This window comes from Mytilus californianus, unplaced genomic scaffold, assembly GCF_021869535.1.
Source record: "Mytilus californianus isolate M0D057914Y unplaced genomic scaffold, xbMytCali1.0.p SCAF_5, whole genome shotgun sequence".
In the NCBI taxonomy this organism is placed as follows: Eukaryota; Metazoa; Mollusca; class Bivalvia; order Mytilida; family Mytilidae; genus Mytilus; species Mytilus californianus.
Genome location: NW_026262701.1, coordinates 113,907,874 through 113,927,696, shown reverse-complemented (window position 1 = coordinate 113,927,696; position 19,823 = coordinate 113,907,874). Strand labels below are relative to the sequence as shown.

The following is a 19,823-nucleotide window of genomic DNA, read 5'->3' as shown; positions in this document are numbered from 1 at the left end:
AAAGATAGAGTTTCAATATAATGATCTACTTTAATTTTCTTTTATACTATTCCATTTTACTCCCTTACATATGAAGCATAGTTAAGTCCTGTGAGGAGCAGAATGTAGTAACTCTTCCTATGCAAATGTGTTCTACCTAATTTTTAGGAGCAGTTCATGTGAACTATTGTATGTCCTTTCCTCATTTTTCTTTGGTCATGCATGGTAGTTTGCATCTTTCTTTTAACTCGAATTTTTTTTGTCCTTTTGGTACCTTTTTGTGTGTTAAGTTCACATCATTTAATTTGAAACGCTAACCTCTTCAGTAAATAAATGGATAATGTGTCCATGGGACACAGATGATGTCCCAGCTTGCATATAATGTTATAAAGGGACATAACTCAAGAACGGTAAAAGTGATGCCATCCATTCAAACTTGATCTGAGTTTCATAACATTTGGTTGAGGCAAACTTAAGTTAGAGAACGGAAATGAAAAATTCAGTAATTTTTCCATTTGTAAAGGGGCATAGCTCTAGAACAGTAAAAAGTTACGCCACCCAAAATCAAATTTGATCTGTGTTTAGTGGGAATAAGCATTGTGTATAAGTTTCATAATATTTGATTGAGGCAAACTAAAGTTAGAGAACGGAACCAATTTCGGGACATATGTACGTATGTATGGACTTACAGCCGGACAAGGGTAACAATTAATGCCCCCTCCACTATGACGGGGGCATAAAAAAAGAAGATGGATGTCCTATTTGTTAAGTATCTCTGAGACAACATACCTTAGATCGGCGTTTTTCATGACAATATCCAATTTGAATTTTTCATGTCTGAGAATTCTGAGTTCTGCATCAAAGTTTTGCACTAATTCATTAATTCTGTTTAATAATCTGTCTTGTTCATACAACATTTTAATGTCCTCAGCTTGTTTAAGTTCTATTTCCAAAGGAGTTAACTCGACATCTTCTAATACTTCACTAGATGCCGATTCTGTTTTAGCTTTGGTTTCACTCGCAAGTCTTGCTGGAGTTGGTGAGACAGCCTAACATAGAAAAGAAAGATGAATATAAACTAAATGATGTGACTGTTAGATATAGATATTTATCCTCAAAAGAAATATGCAAAAGCCTATACATGGACTATCAAGTAAAATATTAATATACTGGATTCATTAATCACAAGTTTGTCTGATATTGAAGGATATAAAACATTTTCTCATAAAATTGTTTTGTAACCATCAGTCAGTCAATTGAAACAAAAATGAGGTCATTTGGAGTAAAAACCCTGGACTCTAAGTTAATGTATTATTTAAGGTTGTTTATCACACAACTGTGTTTAAGTTGTCTGTAATACTGTTATTATTGAGTGAAGTGAATTTCATAGTATATGTTTGTTGTTTTTTGTGTTTTTTTTGTGTTTTTTGTTATTGGTCCCTTTTCTTATTCCCTTGATCAAAACATATGACCGTTATTTGCAACTAAATAACTGTGGCTCTTAAAAACAAGTTGTCATTGTATCACCATGTTTTCCGTTCCATTTTGAATTGGTTATTTATGGCAGATGTAATAGTCTCTGTTGAATTCATACATAAGCTGCTTAGACTTGGGATGATTTTAAATTTGAAATGTACAATTTACAACTGATTTTTAAAGTTTGTTTTTTATGTTGTACTGTTACACCACTGTCCCAGCTTAGGGTGAAGGTTTGGAGCCAGCAAATATGTTTAACCCTGCCACATTCTGAATGTGCAAGTTGCTGTACCTCATATTTGTTTTTCTTTCATTGTTTTGTACATAAATCAGGCCGTTAAGTTTTCTCATTTGAATTGATTTACATTTGTCATTTAGGGCCTTTGACAGCTTGCTGTGCAGTATGTACTTTGCTCATTGTTGAAGCCCGTATGGTGACCTATATTAAGTTGTTAACCTTTATGTAATTTGATCTCTGGTAAAGAGTTGTCTCATTGGTAATTATATCACATCTTATTTCTATATGTAGTATGGATAATTGTTTATCTTTGAAGGTTTTATGTTGGCTTCTTGATGTCTTTATTTTGCTTCCTGTAGTTGGGTTGCTGTGATGTTTTCTACACATTTCCTTATATGTTAAATAGAATTATTATATCATCCAGATATGTGAGTGTGATCTCCTCCATTTCTTATTAATAGGTTGTATGTTTATGAAGAATCATATATTTTATCAGCCTTTCTGTGTAATAATCTCTTCAATATCTACTCTTTTAAAACCCAAAATAAAGATTTCTAGTAGGCTAACAATAAACCAACGTTTCCCGTTTCTTACCTTAGTTTCACCACCAAAGCCACCAAAGCCACCGAAGCCTCCGGTTGAGGATCCTTTTGATGCTTTTTGTTGTTGTTCATACTCCTTCTTGAACTTTATCAATGTTTCCCTTGTATATTCTAATTTTCTGCAAAAGAAAAAAAAAAAAATAAATGATAGAAAATAACATTAAAATGTACTAAATACATGGTCAGTCAGGGGTCCAACTTGTTGAAATATACAAAATTTAATACCATGCAAAGATTGGTTGAAATTGTTTCTATAATTTCAGAGAAGATTTTTTTGAATAGACTCCTAGTGATTGCAATAGCTCAAATGGTAATGAGAACTGATATATAAATATTGAATAAATTTATAGTGTTATCAAAACAATATCATATATTTGGAATACTTTATGCATCAGGCCAGAAAACACAATTATTTCTTAGAGCATTTATTTAGAACAATAACTGCTAACTAAATAAATCACACTGACTCTTTCAATGATATTTTAACCGTGTAAGTACTACTTTTGGGACACATTATATCAAAATTATAGAAAACTTCATCAGCTCTAACGTTAAAGGGTCTTAAATTCAGTTTGACTGCTTCAGACATATCAATTATGACCTTTTCAACTGGAGCAAAATCCATACTTTACCTTAAAATTCATAACCAAATTATTTTAACAGTGTAATTTCATCCCTTACTTGCTATCTGATGCATTAAACATGAAAAATAAATTGGGAAGGTTTTTGAAAAAAATTGCAAGTTACACTGTCCACACTAGGGACTATATTAGCAGAAAATGGAAATCAAAGGACTATAAATGTGTATGAAGACAATCATATATTTGTTCTGTTTACAAAATAGAAAATCTATAAACCATACAGAAAATTCAACTATTATAAAACTGAATGATAAAAATAACTAAAATCTGTGTCAATCTTGGAAAATAAACAACCTAGAATACAGAATCATTTTTTTTATAGAAGTTGTGTATTTAAAGCACTGTATTGAATGACTTACTTTTCAGGCATTTCACATAATTGCATCTCTGGTACTGGTGGGATTGTTTTACGATTTGAATCATCTAACTTTTGACGTACTTCTTTTAAATTGCATACAACATCTTTGATTTCTTCAATAATTTGTATCTTTTTGTCTCTTAATGATAGTAGTTTGAGATTGAAGTTATATTTATATTCATGAATCTACAAAACAGAAGATTATGTCAAGTTAACAAAATCCAGTTGTATGAAAAATATATAGTTACTGTATTCCAACTAATATTCACAAGCGATTATTTTTTGTTGGTAGAAAAAAAAATGTTAATATCTTTATCTTATCTTATATTGAAGTATCACTGGAAATAATTTGGTTATCACATATTTGTTACAAAAACATTGGGTTTTGCATATGCAATAACCGCAGATTTGTCCTGCCTGGGGCATATAACCAGTTATTGTGCCCTGTCATGACGTCATAAGCTTTCAGAACAACAATGACGAACAGGGAACGTCGATAAAAATGACAGCAGAATTTGTTAAAGAAATAAAGAACACTAGTACTAAAAGAAAATCTGACATTGACAGTTTGGGAGCTTCGTAATAATGAAGTTATTTCAATAGAGGACAAGAAAAGTAAAATCTTGCCAGATGGAATAATAAAATAATTTTTCATTTTTTAGAGCATTTGTATATGTGACATATAGATTATAACATGTCCTGGTATCATCCCTCGACCCATTTGAGCCCTCGGCTAGCGCCTCGGGCTGATATGGGAGCCTTGGGATGATACCAGGGCCAATATGGAAAAGGACATGTTATAATCTATAATTACAGATTCTTATATAGATATACAACAACCAGAAAAAAAATTGCTGTCATTTTTAAAAGTCTTAATAGTAGTAAAGTAATAGTAAATGTTTTTACATAACGTAACTGTTATTCCAAGTGTCTGTCTGTATATTATACTTTTAACAAGGTACATATATTAACAAACTTCCAGCTGCAAGCTTAAGGTAGATGAAACTGAATAAATAAGTATCCATTTAAGCACATATGTGACTACCATTACAAATATTCATAATCATAATTCATTAATTTTTAAATTTGGAATAATAAAAAAATCAGGGAATTTAATAATTTTCTTGTGAAAACAATTGCTTATAATTCTTGCTACTCGGTTTCAAAATAACAAGCTTTTTAAAAGACTGTTATAAATTGATACAATATAAATAACTGAACTTGAAAAGCAGAAAAAATGAAAAGTCTGTGTCCTTGTTTTTGAGATTCAATGAATTGAAAATTTGGTGGGAAATGATTCTCTCTAGACTTTTCATACTTTAAACATTGGCACCTTTTTTCTTTTAAAAACTATGAAAAAATAACAAGGATTTTTATAAGATTTTCAAAAATGGCTTTTTAAACTATATGTAATAAAATTATGAAAAGAAAAGTAGGGGTTAGCAGGCAAAATTTGTATTTTTCCATGGAAATATCTTCGTACAAAATTATCAAGTTCTGTCCTCAAAGTTTTGCTTTATTTACCAAGGAATGATAATCAATTATTTAATGCACTTAAAATGATGGAATTTGGATCAACATAATTCTCAAAAACAACTATTCGTACTTATAATTTAAATTTGGAATGCAATCACAATTTCTAGAAAATTTAAGAGAAATGACTTGTATATACATTCTAGTCTCTAAGTAGTCAAGCTTAACAATTACAATGTACAGTTATATAAATCTAATCGTATAGAGTTAAAAAAAAAAAAGGTACTAACCAGATCTTTCAGCACAAGTAATCTTCCTCTAGCTTTTTCTACATTCATTCTCAGATGATCTGGTACAATATAATCCTTGGCTGTCTTCAGATTGAAATAGCCCATGTTATCTTTAGCTTCTTTGATAGAAGCCACATCGTTGGGATCTTCAAAATCATCTTCTGGTTTTGTACTGTATAAATCATCCCACTGTAAATTGAAGTTTGTCATCAAAGTAAACAATGGAAAATAAACATCAGTCGAAAAATCAACATCCAACATAAAAGTACAAATGGAGAACACCCTCTTTTAAGTTCCTACTTTTTCCATTTTAATTGACTTTTGTTAGGCAAACTTGTTAAAAAGTTTATCTGTAACAAGATAATTTATCTACAGTCTTATTTTCTACAATACTCTTGTAGATTTTAATATAATAAGTTAATAAAATTTAAATACAAATCTAACAATCAGATTTTAAAATGTGAGACAACTTTCATTTTATAAATCATTACAAAATAAAAGAAGAATGTGTTTGCATGTTAAAAAAGGGGCATAACTCTAAAAAGGATAAATGACTCACAACCCAAATTCGAATTCTGTCTGCGTGTTGTGGTTCTTAGTATTGTGTATGAGTTTCATAAAATTTGCATGAGGCAAACTAAAGTTAAAGTGTGGAAACAAATAAGGGATGGACGGAGGGACGGTAAAGGGTAACACTTAATGCATAAATATTGCATCAAATTTGTAGATTTGGTCATTTGAACACTGTAACTGTCTCTTGCCATTATCATAAAAGAAAAATAATTTTGCATAAAGGTTTTTAATATACAATACATAAAACCTAAAAGTAAACACTTAATACCTGAGCCCTTCTTTGTGCTCTCTTTTTCTTCTTTTCCTCTACTTTGCCCAGTGCTTTTGATATACGTTCACCCATGCTACCTTTCAGTGTGGTAGTAGTGGTCACTTTGGCTGTGGCATCATCCTGTTTACCTCCTGCATCAGTTCCCATCTCAGTCAGTCTTGTCTGACCTTCAAAATAAATATTGAATTCTTTTAAACTGTTACCAACTCTCAAACTATTTTTTTCTATGTTTAGGCATCTTAAACATCGCAATGAAATTGACCTCAGAAATTAAAGACTTAAAGTTCAAAATTTAACACATGCATTTAGTATTGTGAATATTTGGCAACAGAAAATAATGCAAGCGCAATTTATATGATTCCTATATTATATTGTAGTAGAATATTACTTTTTTAATTAATTTTTTTACTTTTTTCTCTGTCAATTTTGTTGTCCACTGATCCCATGCTGATCTAGTCAGCAGTTATCCTTACCTATATTTAGTGCTTTTGTCCGTTGGGGAATTCATTTATACTTGTATTTCAAGTATATATATATATATATATATATATAACTTTAAATTTGAAGCATGCATGTAGACCTTATTTCCGAAACATGTGTTGCAAACACCCGAAAATTACCTGACAATTAATTATTTACATCCTTTTTTCAGTTTTCATCCATCTTTGTACCCTGTTATTATTTATTCATCCTGTGGTATCAATAAATTGAGACATTCCTATCCAAACAAATCTCCTGGTTGAGACTGGTTACAGTCCTCTTTGACAAAGATTTTTTTAACCATTTAGAAATTGACCAGACAGAAAAAAATTGAACTCAGGCAATGTTACAAATCTTAGAAATTTAACATCACCTCAAACCCCTCAAGTAACACTATCCTATGGTCACCCTAAAGTTTGTGAGATTCCCCGTTCTTACACTCTTGTAGGTGTTAGATATTTCAATGTCTTAAATAATCCTAAATACCTGTCATTAATTCTCTAGTAGGGTCTCTTGTCAGGTCCTCTCTAGTCATGTTAGTTTTCCTCCTCTCAAACTCAGCCTTCATATGATAGAAATCATCTGATAATTTGGCTGCTCTAAAACTAGCAACTTCGTGACTGGTTTCAAAAGCTTTGACAACTATTCTCTCACATTCAACTACATCTTTGTATCTTAGAAAGAAGAAAGATTGTTTTTGTTATAAATATACTGTGTATAATTCTTAAATAATCATATCAAAAGAAAAAAATATTTTATATACAATCACAACAATTCTATAGGTAACAGAGCAACTATAAATATTTTTACAGTCATCTCACTTGTACTTTGATTTAAAATATATTACTTCTAAATCAGTGTGCAGGGTGATATTAACAAGTTCAAGGTCAATCTATTCAAATGACCATTAGTTTTTTACACAAATTAAGGAAATTCTAACTATATCAAGTCATATATTTAAAAAATACCAAAATCGAAATTATTTTCACATTTAACACTTCTATTCAAAATAACATGGTTTCTCAAGTTGATAAGATAATCAATTGACTTAAAAATATACTTTTTTATTTAAAATTTACTTAAGTGAACAGGTAGAATGTGAAAATAGTATTACACTTAAACAAACTTAAAATTGTCAACAACTGCTTTAAAACAGAATTTTTGGAATATAAACAATAATAAATTTTGCAATATCAACTTAATAAAGTTGAGTCTAAAATCGTTATCAAACTTAACATCAATAGAATATTGTAACTATTGTAATTGCACATACCTTTTCCTGAGTTTTTCTAGTGCAATTCTTTGTTTCTCTGATTCCCAAGCTAATTCCTTCCTTACAATTTCTATCCTTTCATCTCTCTGTTTTTGCAATTCTTCCTTAATTTCTCTGTCCATTTCAAATTCCTGAAAAGTAATGACTCTTTATAATTCAAAGTTCATTTAAATATTAAACAAGAATTCTTGACTGTTAGATATAGATGATTCCTGAGCAGATGTACGGAAGAAAGACTAAAATATGAACCTATCAGTTAAAACTTAGAGCCATTTAAGTGTAAAATGTACATTTTGTTAACCAATGTTGCCCAAAACTGTGATTTGCAACATCAATAAATATAATTGAAAAATATTCATTGAACATAGAAAATAAGTATAGAATATTTATAGTCACTCAAGCATTAAATGTCATACATTTGAACTACGTTAAAATGCAGAAAGGATTGGAACTACAAAATAGTCTCAAAATATAAAATTTATTTGTTCAAGGCTAAGAAACAAGTAAAATGTGAGACTATGATAAGCATTTCTGTCCTGTTTTGAGTATACATAGAATATATATTTCGAGACAATGTATAGTTGTTCTCTTTATATTGCAACTCTTACAACTTTTCCAAGTCAAATATTTTGAATAAAAAAATAATGACTATTCTTTATTGATGTCATAAATAAGCTGTTATACAGTCGGTGAATGTATATCACAAATGAAAATACAGTCAATGTAATTTGACTGGCAAATAGCACAGTTGCAGAATAAATAAAGGTACATTGATATGAACATCCATATTTATGAGCAAGCATTCAAATATGTCATTTTGTTTTGATAAAGGTATATTTCTGACATAACTCGTGCATTGTGTTCAGTTTAGACAGCTTTTTATAACACCCAGTTCAGCGAGTTTCATTAAAGTGACATTTTTTATATACCATGTTCAATGAGCTAAGTATAGGCAGGCTTCTGATATGCTGAGTTTTGTAAGTTTAAGTAAAAATAAAATAATAAGAAGATGTGGTATGATTGCCAATATAAGCAGGTTTCTGATTAACTCTTTTTTATGTGAATAAAAGGAGATTGGGATACAAGTCTTTGAGATTATCGAAGATGTGTTTACTATGAATTCAGTTTAAACATGTTTCACAATACTATCTTATACAATGTCACATTCAGTACAGAAAGACAGTTTTCAATACTTTTAACACCAATTTACAAATCCCTACCTCCTTCTTGAGTTGTATGTTCATTGGCAAACCTTCGTTTTTCTCTAACAGTCCTTTGAACTGTCTTCGAAACTTAGAAATCTGTCTTCTAACTTCCCTTTTCTTCTCCTCGGCCAGTTTCATCATTTTGTCATACTCAGCTTTCTGTTTGGCATCTTCAATACTGAAAATTCATAAATTGTTAAATTGTGTAGAATTATGTCTCGTAATGAAATAAAACTATATGTAAGGCCAAATAAAAATATATGTGTGGTTCTGATTCCGGTTTTATACATGCCCTTACCAGAAGTTCGTCATTTTCTATATGTTTGGTTGTAAAATAACAGAAATGTTACTTTTTAAGTCAATTCTGTTGCATATTGTTAAGAATTTGTTGCATTTTTAGCCGTAGTGGATATTTCTAATGGAAATTCAGATGACAGAAGTCGGTGAATTTAATTATTGCCGCTCACATTCCACAAAATGGGATTGTTCAAAAAACAGTTCTAGGTTCAGGGTTTATACTAGGGTTGGCCGGGTAGCTGCAACCACACATATATTTTCATTTGGCATAAGGTAACAGCCTCTCAAATTTATTGCCACAATTTATGAATTCAATTCAGTAAAAAAAATAATGATTTCTTTTTACTTTGCACTTCAGCAACATGTTACAGATTTAAAGAAACAAAAACATTAATGTAAATCAATTGAAATAAAACGTAGTCATCAATTATTTGTGAAACAAAAATATAATATTGTAAAACATTACCTGTAAGCTGAAGGATCATCAATATCATCTCCAACTTTGTCATCATCTTTCTTCTGCAGAACAAAACAAGTGTATTCATCAGTTTTTCCTGTCATATCTATTTCTTAAATAATTACAGACTGACAGTTTCATTTTAATTTTTTTATTGAAACTCCAGGATATTCCGAAATGTATAAGATCTAAAACTATCAATCAGAGATTGCATAGGAAGGGTCCTTTATAAATAAATGATGCTGATAATTGTACTTAACTTCAATTCATTTCATCCTCAATGTCCTAAATGGACCTTAAGCAAGCAACAATCTATCAATTCATTCTTTTGATTTAGAAATAAGATGTTACAGAAATTATAATCCTAATAACAATAAAAGATTATTTCAAAAGACATAGAAAAGGCAACAGAATAAGAGAGTAATTTTTTAGCTCAAAAAAAATATTTTCAACCACCAATGTCATTTAAAATCTTGCTCATATTTTTTTAATCTCTAGTTTTCAGACATCTAATCTATTAAAATTAGAAATTTGCATTTTGTTAAGTATTGAAATCTTAGTTCATAGAGACCTGTAACCAAAGAAAATTGATACCAATTAAATTATAAAAAAAATCAAATTATACTGTTGATTCATTATTAATCGTGGGATACCAATTTTCGTGGATTTCGAGGGTAAAGGTGTGCCACGAAATTAAATGTTCAACGAATGACATATTTTCTATAGGAGTGTACGCAGACTTCGGCAAAACCACGAAATTAAATATCCACAGACATGCAAGTTTTCCTTAATCCAGGGAAATTGGTACCCAGGAAAATAAATGAATTCACAGTATGAAGAAAAAATAAACTAACCTTTGCTGATGGTAGTTTAGCTTTTGCTTCTGCTATTTTCTTGTCCAGGTTTTCTTGTGTCATCACGTTGTACATGAAGAAGTTTCCATCAGCACCTACTGATATCAGACTTAATGCATCGTAACCTAGTTTTAGACCAGTCAGGTGACCATAATTATTGTCATGGATATTGAGTTGCCAGAAGAAATTAAGTGTTGATATATCAAACTCTACATCTACACTATGTATTCTGATAGCTCCATCCTCCATACCAAATAATACTTGTTTACCATTATTACTGAAAAATTAAAGGTCAAATATCCATCAAATACTGTAGGGTCTTGATGTCCTAATTTTGAAATTATTTTTTTTTTACTTGCTTCTAATTTACTAAAAGCATTGGGAAAATGACACAGTATGAAATAAATTGCACTTTGAAAATCTAATATGAAAATACAATCAAATAATCTCATTAAGTTTCATTTTTGTTTTCCAATGGAGACATCTGTTCCCATGCTTTTGTAAGAAATAAATCTACCTTCTCGCTATTCTGTATAATTTTCCTTTGATCTTTTTTTGTGATAATTTTTAATATCATGCTACTCGCTTGAGATAGAAAATTATCTTCAGAAACTAAGGGCGCATGTGCCGTCATCAATGACATCATAGGCAAAAAAGCGATAAAAAGATTATCAATGGTCTTTCAAACTCGATCTCAACTCAGAGCTGTCGCCCTTCGACGAGATTGCAGCTGAGAAACACCCTCTCCTTCGAAAGACCATTGATAATCTATAAATATCAATGTTTACTTCAACTGTGCGATCTCTGAAATTTGAGTGCAAACTATGAAAATATTTACCTAAATGTAATATTATGTATAGGAACATCATTTGATTCTAACACTGGGACATATCTGATAGGCTCGTCATGTACTTCTTCTGGTAACCCTGCCTTCTCTGCTTCATTTAAAAATTTACACTCATACAAGTAACCAGCATCAAACTCTCCCTAAAATAAATATTGTTGTTTTAAAAAGCAAGTTCCAAAAAATACCTGGCAGATTCTTTTATTTACTGTTCACATTGATAAAGTTTGCAGAATTAAGTGTATACATGTTCTGAGTGGGATGAAATTCTACTTTATCTTTATATTCAGAGTTGTAATGTTCTGGAAATTAATAATAAGAACTTAACCACTGATCTTCCATGAACTTGAAATTGAAGTTTCTAAAATAATAATCTGGTAAATAAATTTTTTTTTTCTCTCTTTCTCACTTATTCAGATTTTTCATATCTTCCTTCAGATCTGGATATCTGATGTTGTATATGGTCTGCTTTGACCTGTGTGGTGTAATTTAAAAAAGTAAGTATTCCATCAAATTTGACAAGTACTAGAATGTACGAGTTCTACTATATAAATTGAAAAAAATATATTGAAATTGATATACACATACAAGATGAGCAAACGTATCAAAAATGCACAATTATCTAAGACAATGATAAAGTTAACTCACCATAGATAGCCAGAATTTGCCTTCATCGCTGTAATATCCAGTTAATATAGGACTTGCATTCTCTGGGATATAAGGGTGCCATTCAGGCTCTGGTTCTTTCTTTCCCTCTAAAATTCAATCAAAAGTTGTTTTAAATTCTAAAATCACTATCACACAAAGACATTTTATCCACTTTCCAATGTATATTCTTGTATAAAATGTTGTGAAAGGATTAACAAAACATTTGTCAAGACATTCAACTCATTTGAATGGGAATATATATTTTCAGCATTGCAAAAATAGATTATGAAATTAAAAAAAGACTATCTATAATACTGTTAAAAGCTCAAACAGTTTGTTTTTAGCACCTCAATGTGAAAAGTACCAAACAAGGCTACAAAAAGTATATCATAAGTATCATTAGTACCCGGTTCATCTCCTTGCTCAGATTCTGTTTCTAATCCTCTCTCAATCCTTCTTCTTCTGTCATCTTCCTCTTTTTTCTTCCTTGCAGCTTCTTCTATTCTCTTTTTTTCTAGTTCTTCTTCATGCTGTAGACAAGCAATTCATTTTAAATATAATGCATGTGTGTCTAATTTGGGTTCACATATCATTATCTAATGTATCTAAAATCAGCACACTGGTTAAGAAAAAATTCAATAGCAGCAGAAAATGTAGGAAAATGGTAAAAATGACTAGTATTAACTAATGTAGACATAGTCAACTACAATTCACTTAAATCCTTTTGTGAAACAAAACAGAACGTCATAGTACACATTTAGTCAATACCAGTATCTGTCAAAATCGACCTTATGGTGCAAAATAACTTGCGATATGCATGTCAGACACAGACCCAGAATTTGATGCTAAGGGGGCACAACTGAGAATTAAGAATTAGAGATCCTTATTTTGATACAAAATTGGCTGTAATTTTACCTTTATTGCGTTTGTTTTTCTTTGATGGGGGATGGGGAGCACTATTACATGCCCTTGTCTGAAACTGCTCCATAACTAGCATCCTACTACTAAATGATACATGTGGTAATGTCTGATATTTTGTATTAACTTTATTCTGTATTTAATACTTCTACACTAGAACGTTTTCTTTGCTAAGGGATTTAACTCTGTGTCATTAAAATCAACTGCCTATTCACTTTTAGTCAAGCCTGAAGTGTGTATGTTACAAGCAAGTGATTTTTAGTGCTTAAGGACTAAATTCTTCATAACTCTAAACCTTATATTTGGAACTGTTCCACTTGGTAAATATGTCTCAGTGGTGAGGGAGAAATGATTGACCATAGCATCCATGTATTAAGAGATTTTTCCCATGGTTCAATTTCAATTTTTCATTCTTTACCTGTATTCAGTTTTATCCTAATTTGAGTGGATTTTATACACCTTATCGCTATTTGGAAATCTGCGCTGGTTGACCTTAGAATCTGCGCCACTTGAACTTTTGACGTCAAACAACAATCACTTTTCCATTGTGGCATCAGATATTTTCTATTGTGACGTCAAAATTTACGGGAACCTTCGTGATGTCTAGTAATGGTGGACAAATAGCAATAAGGTGTATTGTATTTTTTCAAGTCACCATATAAACTTTTCGTGTTACAAAACATCTTTATGTGTTGTCAGTTTGATGAAATGATGGCTTGTTGCTACATCTTGTCAATTTAAAGGGGTTTCAAAACTTATTCAACCACAAGAGGAATACATGCTGTGATAGTGCTCCAAGTGACTTGTGTGTGTGCACTGTCTTTTCATGCTGGGCAGCAATCTTGGGCTTAACATTTATGATATTGCTAATTAAAATATATTATTATGTAGGTTTATCATTTTAGCCCTAATGATAAGTTTTTACTCACTCGAACTTTAGATTTTATACTTTTAAACTGGTACTGTTTCATGGGCAAGCCTGTTATGTGATATGTATGGGAAGTGTCAAACTTGGCTCCCTCTGGTGAATCAATTTCTACCACATAACCTTCTTCACAAAATACCAATAATGTTGACCTTTTCTGAAAAATAATATGATTAAATCATAAGAGTAAAACTGCTTAGTTATTGGCTTAAATATTGTTTTAGTTTTAAGTTGCAATAGATTCTTTTATTTTAAACGACATCAATTGAAAACTTAACATGGAGCATATCAAATGAAAGTTTACATCTCTTTATATTCTTGCTTTGAATAATATTCTGTAATAGTTAAAAAAGTAATCTTAAATAATTTTAATTGTCATATGAAGTTATTAATTAATATTTTATAGTGTGTCTTTGTATGTTGTAATGTTACACTAATATTTCAGGTTAGGGTGAAGGTTGGCACCTGTTAAAACATTTAAGCCCACTGCATTTGTTTGCACCTGTCCTAAGTCAGGAACCTGTTGTTCAGTGGTTGTCGTTTGTTGATGTGGTTCTTAAGTGTTTCTGAGAAACACTTAAGAACCACATCACATAAAAAGAACCACATCACATAAAAAACAAGAAATGAGAAATTGAGAAATTCTCATTTCTAGTTTTTTATATAGATTAGATTGTTTTCCTGTTTGAATTTTTTGTTCAGTGTGAGTCAAGGCTCTGTGTTGAAGGCCTTACTTCGACTTATAATTGTTTACTTTTAACACATTGTGACTTGAATGAAGATTTGTCTCATTGGCACTCGTACCACATCTTCTTATTTTTATTAAACTACACATTGAAATGTACTAGATTTTTCCACGCTTAACATTTTGTTGCAGTAGTTTTTAACTACACCACAGCAGAATAATTGATTTATTGTACAAGCCTTCTAAAATTTAGTTATAGTATAAAATGACAAAAATTGAGAACATACAAATGTCTATACAAGTGTAAAACTTACAAATCTACCAGGTGACCATTGGACTTTCCTCACAGGTGCTGGCACTTGTACAAATCCTATAGGTTCATATGACAAACCATTGATATTCATAAAGAAAACTGTACTGTCCTCTCCCTGCGATATACAATCAAAATTACTAATATCTAGTCTAAGCTATACTAATGGATATTAAGATAAACATATTTATAAATGTTACCTATACATGCTATATGTTTAATTTCTATTTCATGTTATATCACTTTTTTTAATTGCATCCAGTTATTATTTCAGCTCTTTTTAAGTGATATTTCTTTTTTGGATAAAATTGCATCTGTAATCATTAAATCAGAAGCAAATGAAATGGCTCTTCAAATAAAATATGCCTGAGGGTACCCTTAATAATAAAAATATAAAAATCTAAAGTGAGCTTTCTTTCATCAATCATAATGTTGTGTTAAAATAATGAGAGATTTGATCAAAGCAAATTTGAGTAGTTGTATGAAGTGTTGATGGATGAACATTTGTATACCACAATAGGTTGAGTCTTTGATGAGAGTATAAAAAACAATAAGATGATCTAAATGTGAATTCCATAATTATGGGTTAATCATAATAAACTTTAACAAGTCATACTTGTTTGCAAGTCTTACCCCCGTTGCTAGAATTTCTCCAGCATGATCGGTTGCTATAGATACAACAGATTTGCTGTGAGGTTTGAAAGCCTGTATGATGTCAAGTTCAACAGAGTTTTTATGTCGTTTACTATGTAAAGATTCCTCATCCAATTGTTTGATGGCCAGAACTCTGACTACGCCATCCTGGAATCCAGCAATCACTGTAGCACATTTAGTATCTACCTGAAAAGATTAAATATTTAAATATTTTAATGACATAGTCTTAAATCAGAGTATCTACGATTTTGCCATAGGATATAACTTTTGAATAAATGTGTTCAATTCAAAGACATATAATTAGTTTACTGCAAGGCATCATATTTCACTTAAATTTGTCATATATGGCCACAGACCACAATTAAATTCTCTATTAGTTCTTTATAACGTTTTGTTTCATTAAAAAAAATGCACCGATTCTTTTTGTCAAATATTTTGTGTGTGTAAAGTACAGTACTAGTCCAAACATATATCAAACATTCAGAAATATCGCTCTCCAGCATCTTACAAATTTAGCCAGTACACATCCATACCCCTATGGACAAGTCAAGAGATGTTCCGAAAACTGTAAATATCACCTTTTTGCACCTGGCCTAATTACTCTTTCCATATCAAAATCAGTTAAAATACAACATCCAAAAGTTTATTTCACCTCTCTTCTTTCATTTCCATCCAAAAAAATTCAAGAAATGAGTGAGGAAGGGAAAGAAAAAAATTTAAGAAAAATTACATTCTAATTAAAAGGAACTATATTCGTGGACAACGAAAAGCGGGATCATTAATTGTGGTCTTTGGCCTATTAGGGGTCTAAAACTTGACCAATTCTAATAAAACTTGGCATGATTTAAGCTTAGTGTATTATGAAACAGTTTACAAAGTTTCAAAGCCATATGATACCAATTATAAAAATTGTGGCATTTTTTATATCTGAACTTTGGGTGCTGAATTGTGGCGTTGAATTAGAATAATTTCAACTATCAAATTTGGGCTTCTAAAAACCAAAATATACCAAAACTTACACTTTTTAATGTCTCTATGTATAAGTTATCACCTATTAAAAGCAACAGATAGCATACTTCATGTTTCAGACTTATAAAAAATGGCCAGAAGTAAATTTCATATGAGCCTGTGCCAAAAAATAGAGGTTTTCAAATGAAGTGAGGCCTTATATGAAATGTAATATTTTTCACTTACCACAATTTTCTGAAGTTGTTAAGTTATAAAAAACCTTTTACATGTTATAAATGTACTTTTAATGGAAATATAAGTTTCAAATAGCATAACACATGTGAATAAAATGGTCTTCAGCAATGTCAAGCTTAAAAAAAATGGTTGTCAATTTAGGTCGTTCCCCACATTTGCATATTAAAAAGCATATAAATGATATGGGAGATGGAGATATGCTTCTTTTTGCTCAAATCTTTGCTCAGATATGATGAAACATGGAGCCTGGATGTAACAAGACTGTCACTTTCAACTATATATGTAGACAGTATGATCTGATGTAAATTTATTTACTTTACTTTTTAAAACCAGCATGAAATTCCAGCCTCAAAAGGCCAATATTTTAACCACTAGCTATCAAACAAAAGAAAAAAAAGGTAGTCTGTGAATCAGACAAGGTCAAACAACCAGTAGTAAGTGCTTTTGATACAGATTCAGTGAAATCTGCTAAAAGGAATTCAACTTGTATGTGCACAGAACCTCATTTTTCACTTGCTTCATACTGACCGTTAGACTAAGACCATTAAAGCAGCACATTTTGCACTCTTATTCTGATTTTATCTACTTTTTTTTGTGTTCAGTGTTCAAAAATGAGTTAAACATCTACATTAGATACCACAAACACAAATAGAAAATCAGAAAAACCTGTCAGAGAGAAAGTAAGCATGCTACTTTTGTAAAAATATTGAAACAACTGAAAAAGTTCAATTTTGGGCATGTAGGCTGAAATGTCACTTTTTTACAAAATTTCTATCAAATAAAGTGGAAATCATTTATTCTCATGTAGTTTGACAAATTAATACCAATAGATCATTCAGGGAAGTTGTCGAAGTCAGAGCTCCAGATAAGAATTCACAAATTGGGGTTTTTACCCACCATTTCTTTATGTAATTGGGTGATAAAGTTTTTTAATTGCATTATCAATTCCAATTCACCCTTCAAGCAAATATCAAATTGGGTTTTTCACCACCAAGCTCCTTAATGTATTGGGTTTTTTCATCAACACAATATTGAATATTTAGGCATGTTATAATCACATTATATCAACCCCAGATGTGTTTCCATCTTAAATGTGTTTCTTTCTTTGTAGAATATGTGCTAGCTGTTTTATTTGGTTTATCCACTGACGAGCAATTGTACATTTAATTGTGTCCCGTTTTAAACGTTCTGTCAGTTTTGTATTTTCTCAAAACTTATGTAAACTGCAGCTGGTGTCACTAGTTGGACAGGAACTAATTGCCTTTCTAGATCCCATATGATCACCCTACAGTTCAATTATAGTTGGGGTAGGTGTGGCTAAGTGTTTAGATTTTTGTGTAATATATGTGAAATTTAGGTGCTGTAAGAAAGTTTTGCCAGTCCTTTCACCTTTTTGCCAGATCTACTTTTTAATAAAAATAAAAAGTAGTTTCCAGATTTAAGATATATCACAAAACCTTGAGGTTTATAGGGTGGTTTATAATGACGGAGACCACATTCAACTTAAATTTACAAATAATTCTGCAACATCAAGTAAATAAATGACAATGTTATACTGCACTTGCAAATAAGACAACTATCTTAAGCATCTAGAACAATTAGACCAAAACAAAGAAAGTGTCAAGCTGCATTGACGTAAAAAACGGATATGTGTATTCACTCATCAACTAAAATGAAAAAAAATAATATATAAACTGTTTTCGTTTAATTCAATTTACATAAATCTGGGTTAAATTGTCCCTTATCAGAACTTTTGGTTTCCGATGCTTTCAAACTACATATCATGTCATAATTGATTTGGCCTTTCACTTTTTCCAACTGATTTCGTTTTTGACGGAACCCCGTGTTTATCGCTCTAGCAATGTTCTCGTTATGGTACGCAAACACGCCCGTGCGTTCAATGGCCGCTTCCTAAAATCACTAGCTGAGTCTTGTTATCATCATAACTTTCCCTCAGCTATCAAAAAGAAGCCGAAAACATGCTTCTATTCAATATTTTTACCGGACATTTACTTTCGTTTTAATTCATTGTATGTTATGATAAATCCCGAGCAATTCGAAAAAATATGACAGCATGTCACACGCTAATTGGATAAACGCCGAGAAGATCGAAATGTTTTCATAAACACGTGTACCTTTTGAGCAACGAAAAATTCCAACAGGGACCCATTACAGCTACTTGATGGAGGGCTCTATTTTTAGAACGAAAGGACATTTCCAATTATAAATATTATAAAAATAGATTTACGCGACGACTGTAATCAAGTAAGGGTAAATAACGCAAACGATAGCGAATAAAAGCGTTAAGAACCCATGTTTTTGGCATATAATTGGGTTTTCCTTTGAATTAATTGGGTTATTGAACCCTGCAATGGGCAATTGCATTGGGTTTTTAATTATTTTTATTGCGTGATCACGCAAATACGCAGCTTAACTGGAGCTCTGCGAAGTACAAATTCAATATTTCCTGAATTCACCTCTTAGGCCACAGACCACAATTAAATTCTCTATTAGTTCTTTATAACCTTTTGTTTCATTAAAAAAAATGCACCGATTCTTTTTGTCAAATATTTTGTGTGTGTAAAGTACAGTACTAGTCCAAACATATATCAAACATTCAGAAATATCGCTCCCCAGCATCTTACAAATTTAGCCAATACACATCCATACCCCTATGGACAAGTCAAGAGATGTTCCGAAAACTGTAAATATCACCTTTTTGCACCTGGCCTAATCACTCTTTCCATATCAAAATCAGTTAAAATACAACATCCAAAAGTTTATTTCACCTCTCTTCTTCCATTTCCATCCAAAAAAATTAAAGAAATGAGTGAGGAAGGGAAAGAAAAAAAATTAAGAAAAATTACACTCTAATTAAAAGGAACTATATTCGTGGACAACGAAAAGCGGGATCATTAATTGTGGTCTTTGGCCATATATATATATTGAGGGAACCGTAGAAATAGGAAGAACAAGGCTCCCAAGCTTTTCTCCTGTTTCCTAGCGAGTACACATAAATTATATTTTCCCCTCAATGCACGTGTTTTGTTATATCCTGCAATTTAACCTTGATACTATGACATTTAGTGTTTTAATTCCAAACAGTTGTCTTTCTTCTTAATAGAAATCAACATGGCTTAAACACAAAACAAAACAAAAAAGAGCTGTG

At 31.1% G+C, this 19,823-nt stretch overlaps 1 protein-coding gene across 10 annotated transcripts in view; it reads right to left on the bottom strand.

The window, feature by feature from the left end:
• LOC127700681 (cilia- and flagella-associated protein 44-like) overlaps positions 1-19,823 on the bottom strand; it is a 333,608-nt gene that overhangs the window by 299,519 nt on the left and 14,266 nt on the right. For 7 of the 10 annotated variants that reach the window (XM_052204271.1, XM_052204263.1, XM_052204262.1 and 4 more), the window contains 16 exons: positions 15,431-15,637; positions 14,802-14,915; positions 13,807-13,959; positions 12,366-12,489; positions 11,960-12,066; positions 11,306-11,454; positions 10,468-10,744; positions 9,623-9,675; positions 8,875-9,037; positions 7,655-7,785; positions 6,868-7,055; positions 5,899-6,068; positions 5,058-5,246; positions 3,296-3,480; positions 2,288-2,414; positions 769-1,028 (listed from right to left, as the gene is read on the bottom strand). In XM_052204271.1, the coding sequence (XP_052060231.1) occupies positions 769-1,028; positions 2,288-2,414; positions 3,296-3,480; positions 5,058-5,246; positions 5,899-6,068; positions 6,868-7,055; positions 7,655-7,785; positions 8,875-9,037; positions 9,623-9,675; positions 10,468-10,744; positions 11,306-11,454; positions 11,960-12,066; positions 12,366-12,489; positions 13,807-13,959; positions 14,802-14,915; positions 15,431-15,637 (2,597 nt within the window). The remainder of the gene's footprint in view (positions 1-768; positions 1,029-2,287; positions 2,415-3,295; positions 3,481-5,057; positions 5,247-5,898; positions 6,069-6,867; positions 7,056-7,654; positions 7,786-8,874; positions 9,038-9,622; positions 9,676-10,467; positions 10,745-11,305; positions 11,455-11,959; positions 12,067-12,365; positions 12,490-13,806; positions 13,960-14,801; positions 14,916-15,430; positions 15,638-19,823) is intronic. The other 3 variants (XM_052204269.1, XM_052204270.1, XM_052204268.1) reach the window with 3 other exon arrangements.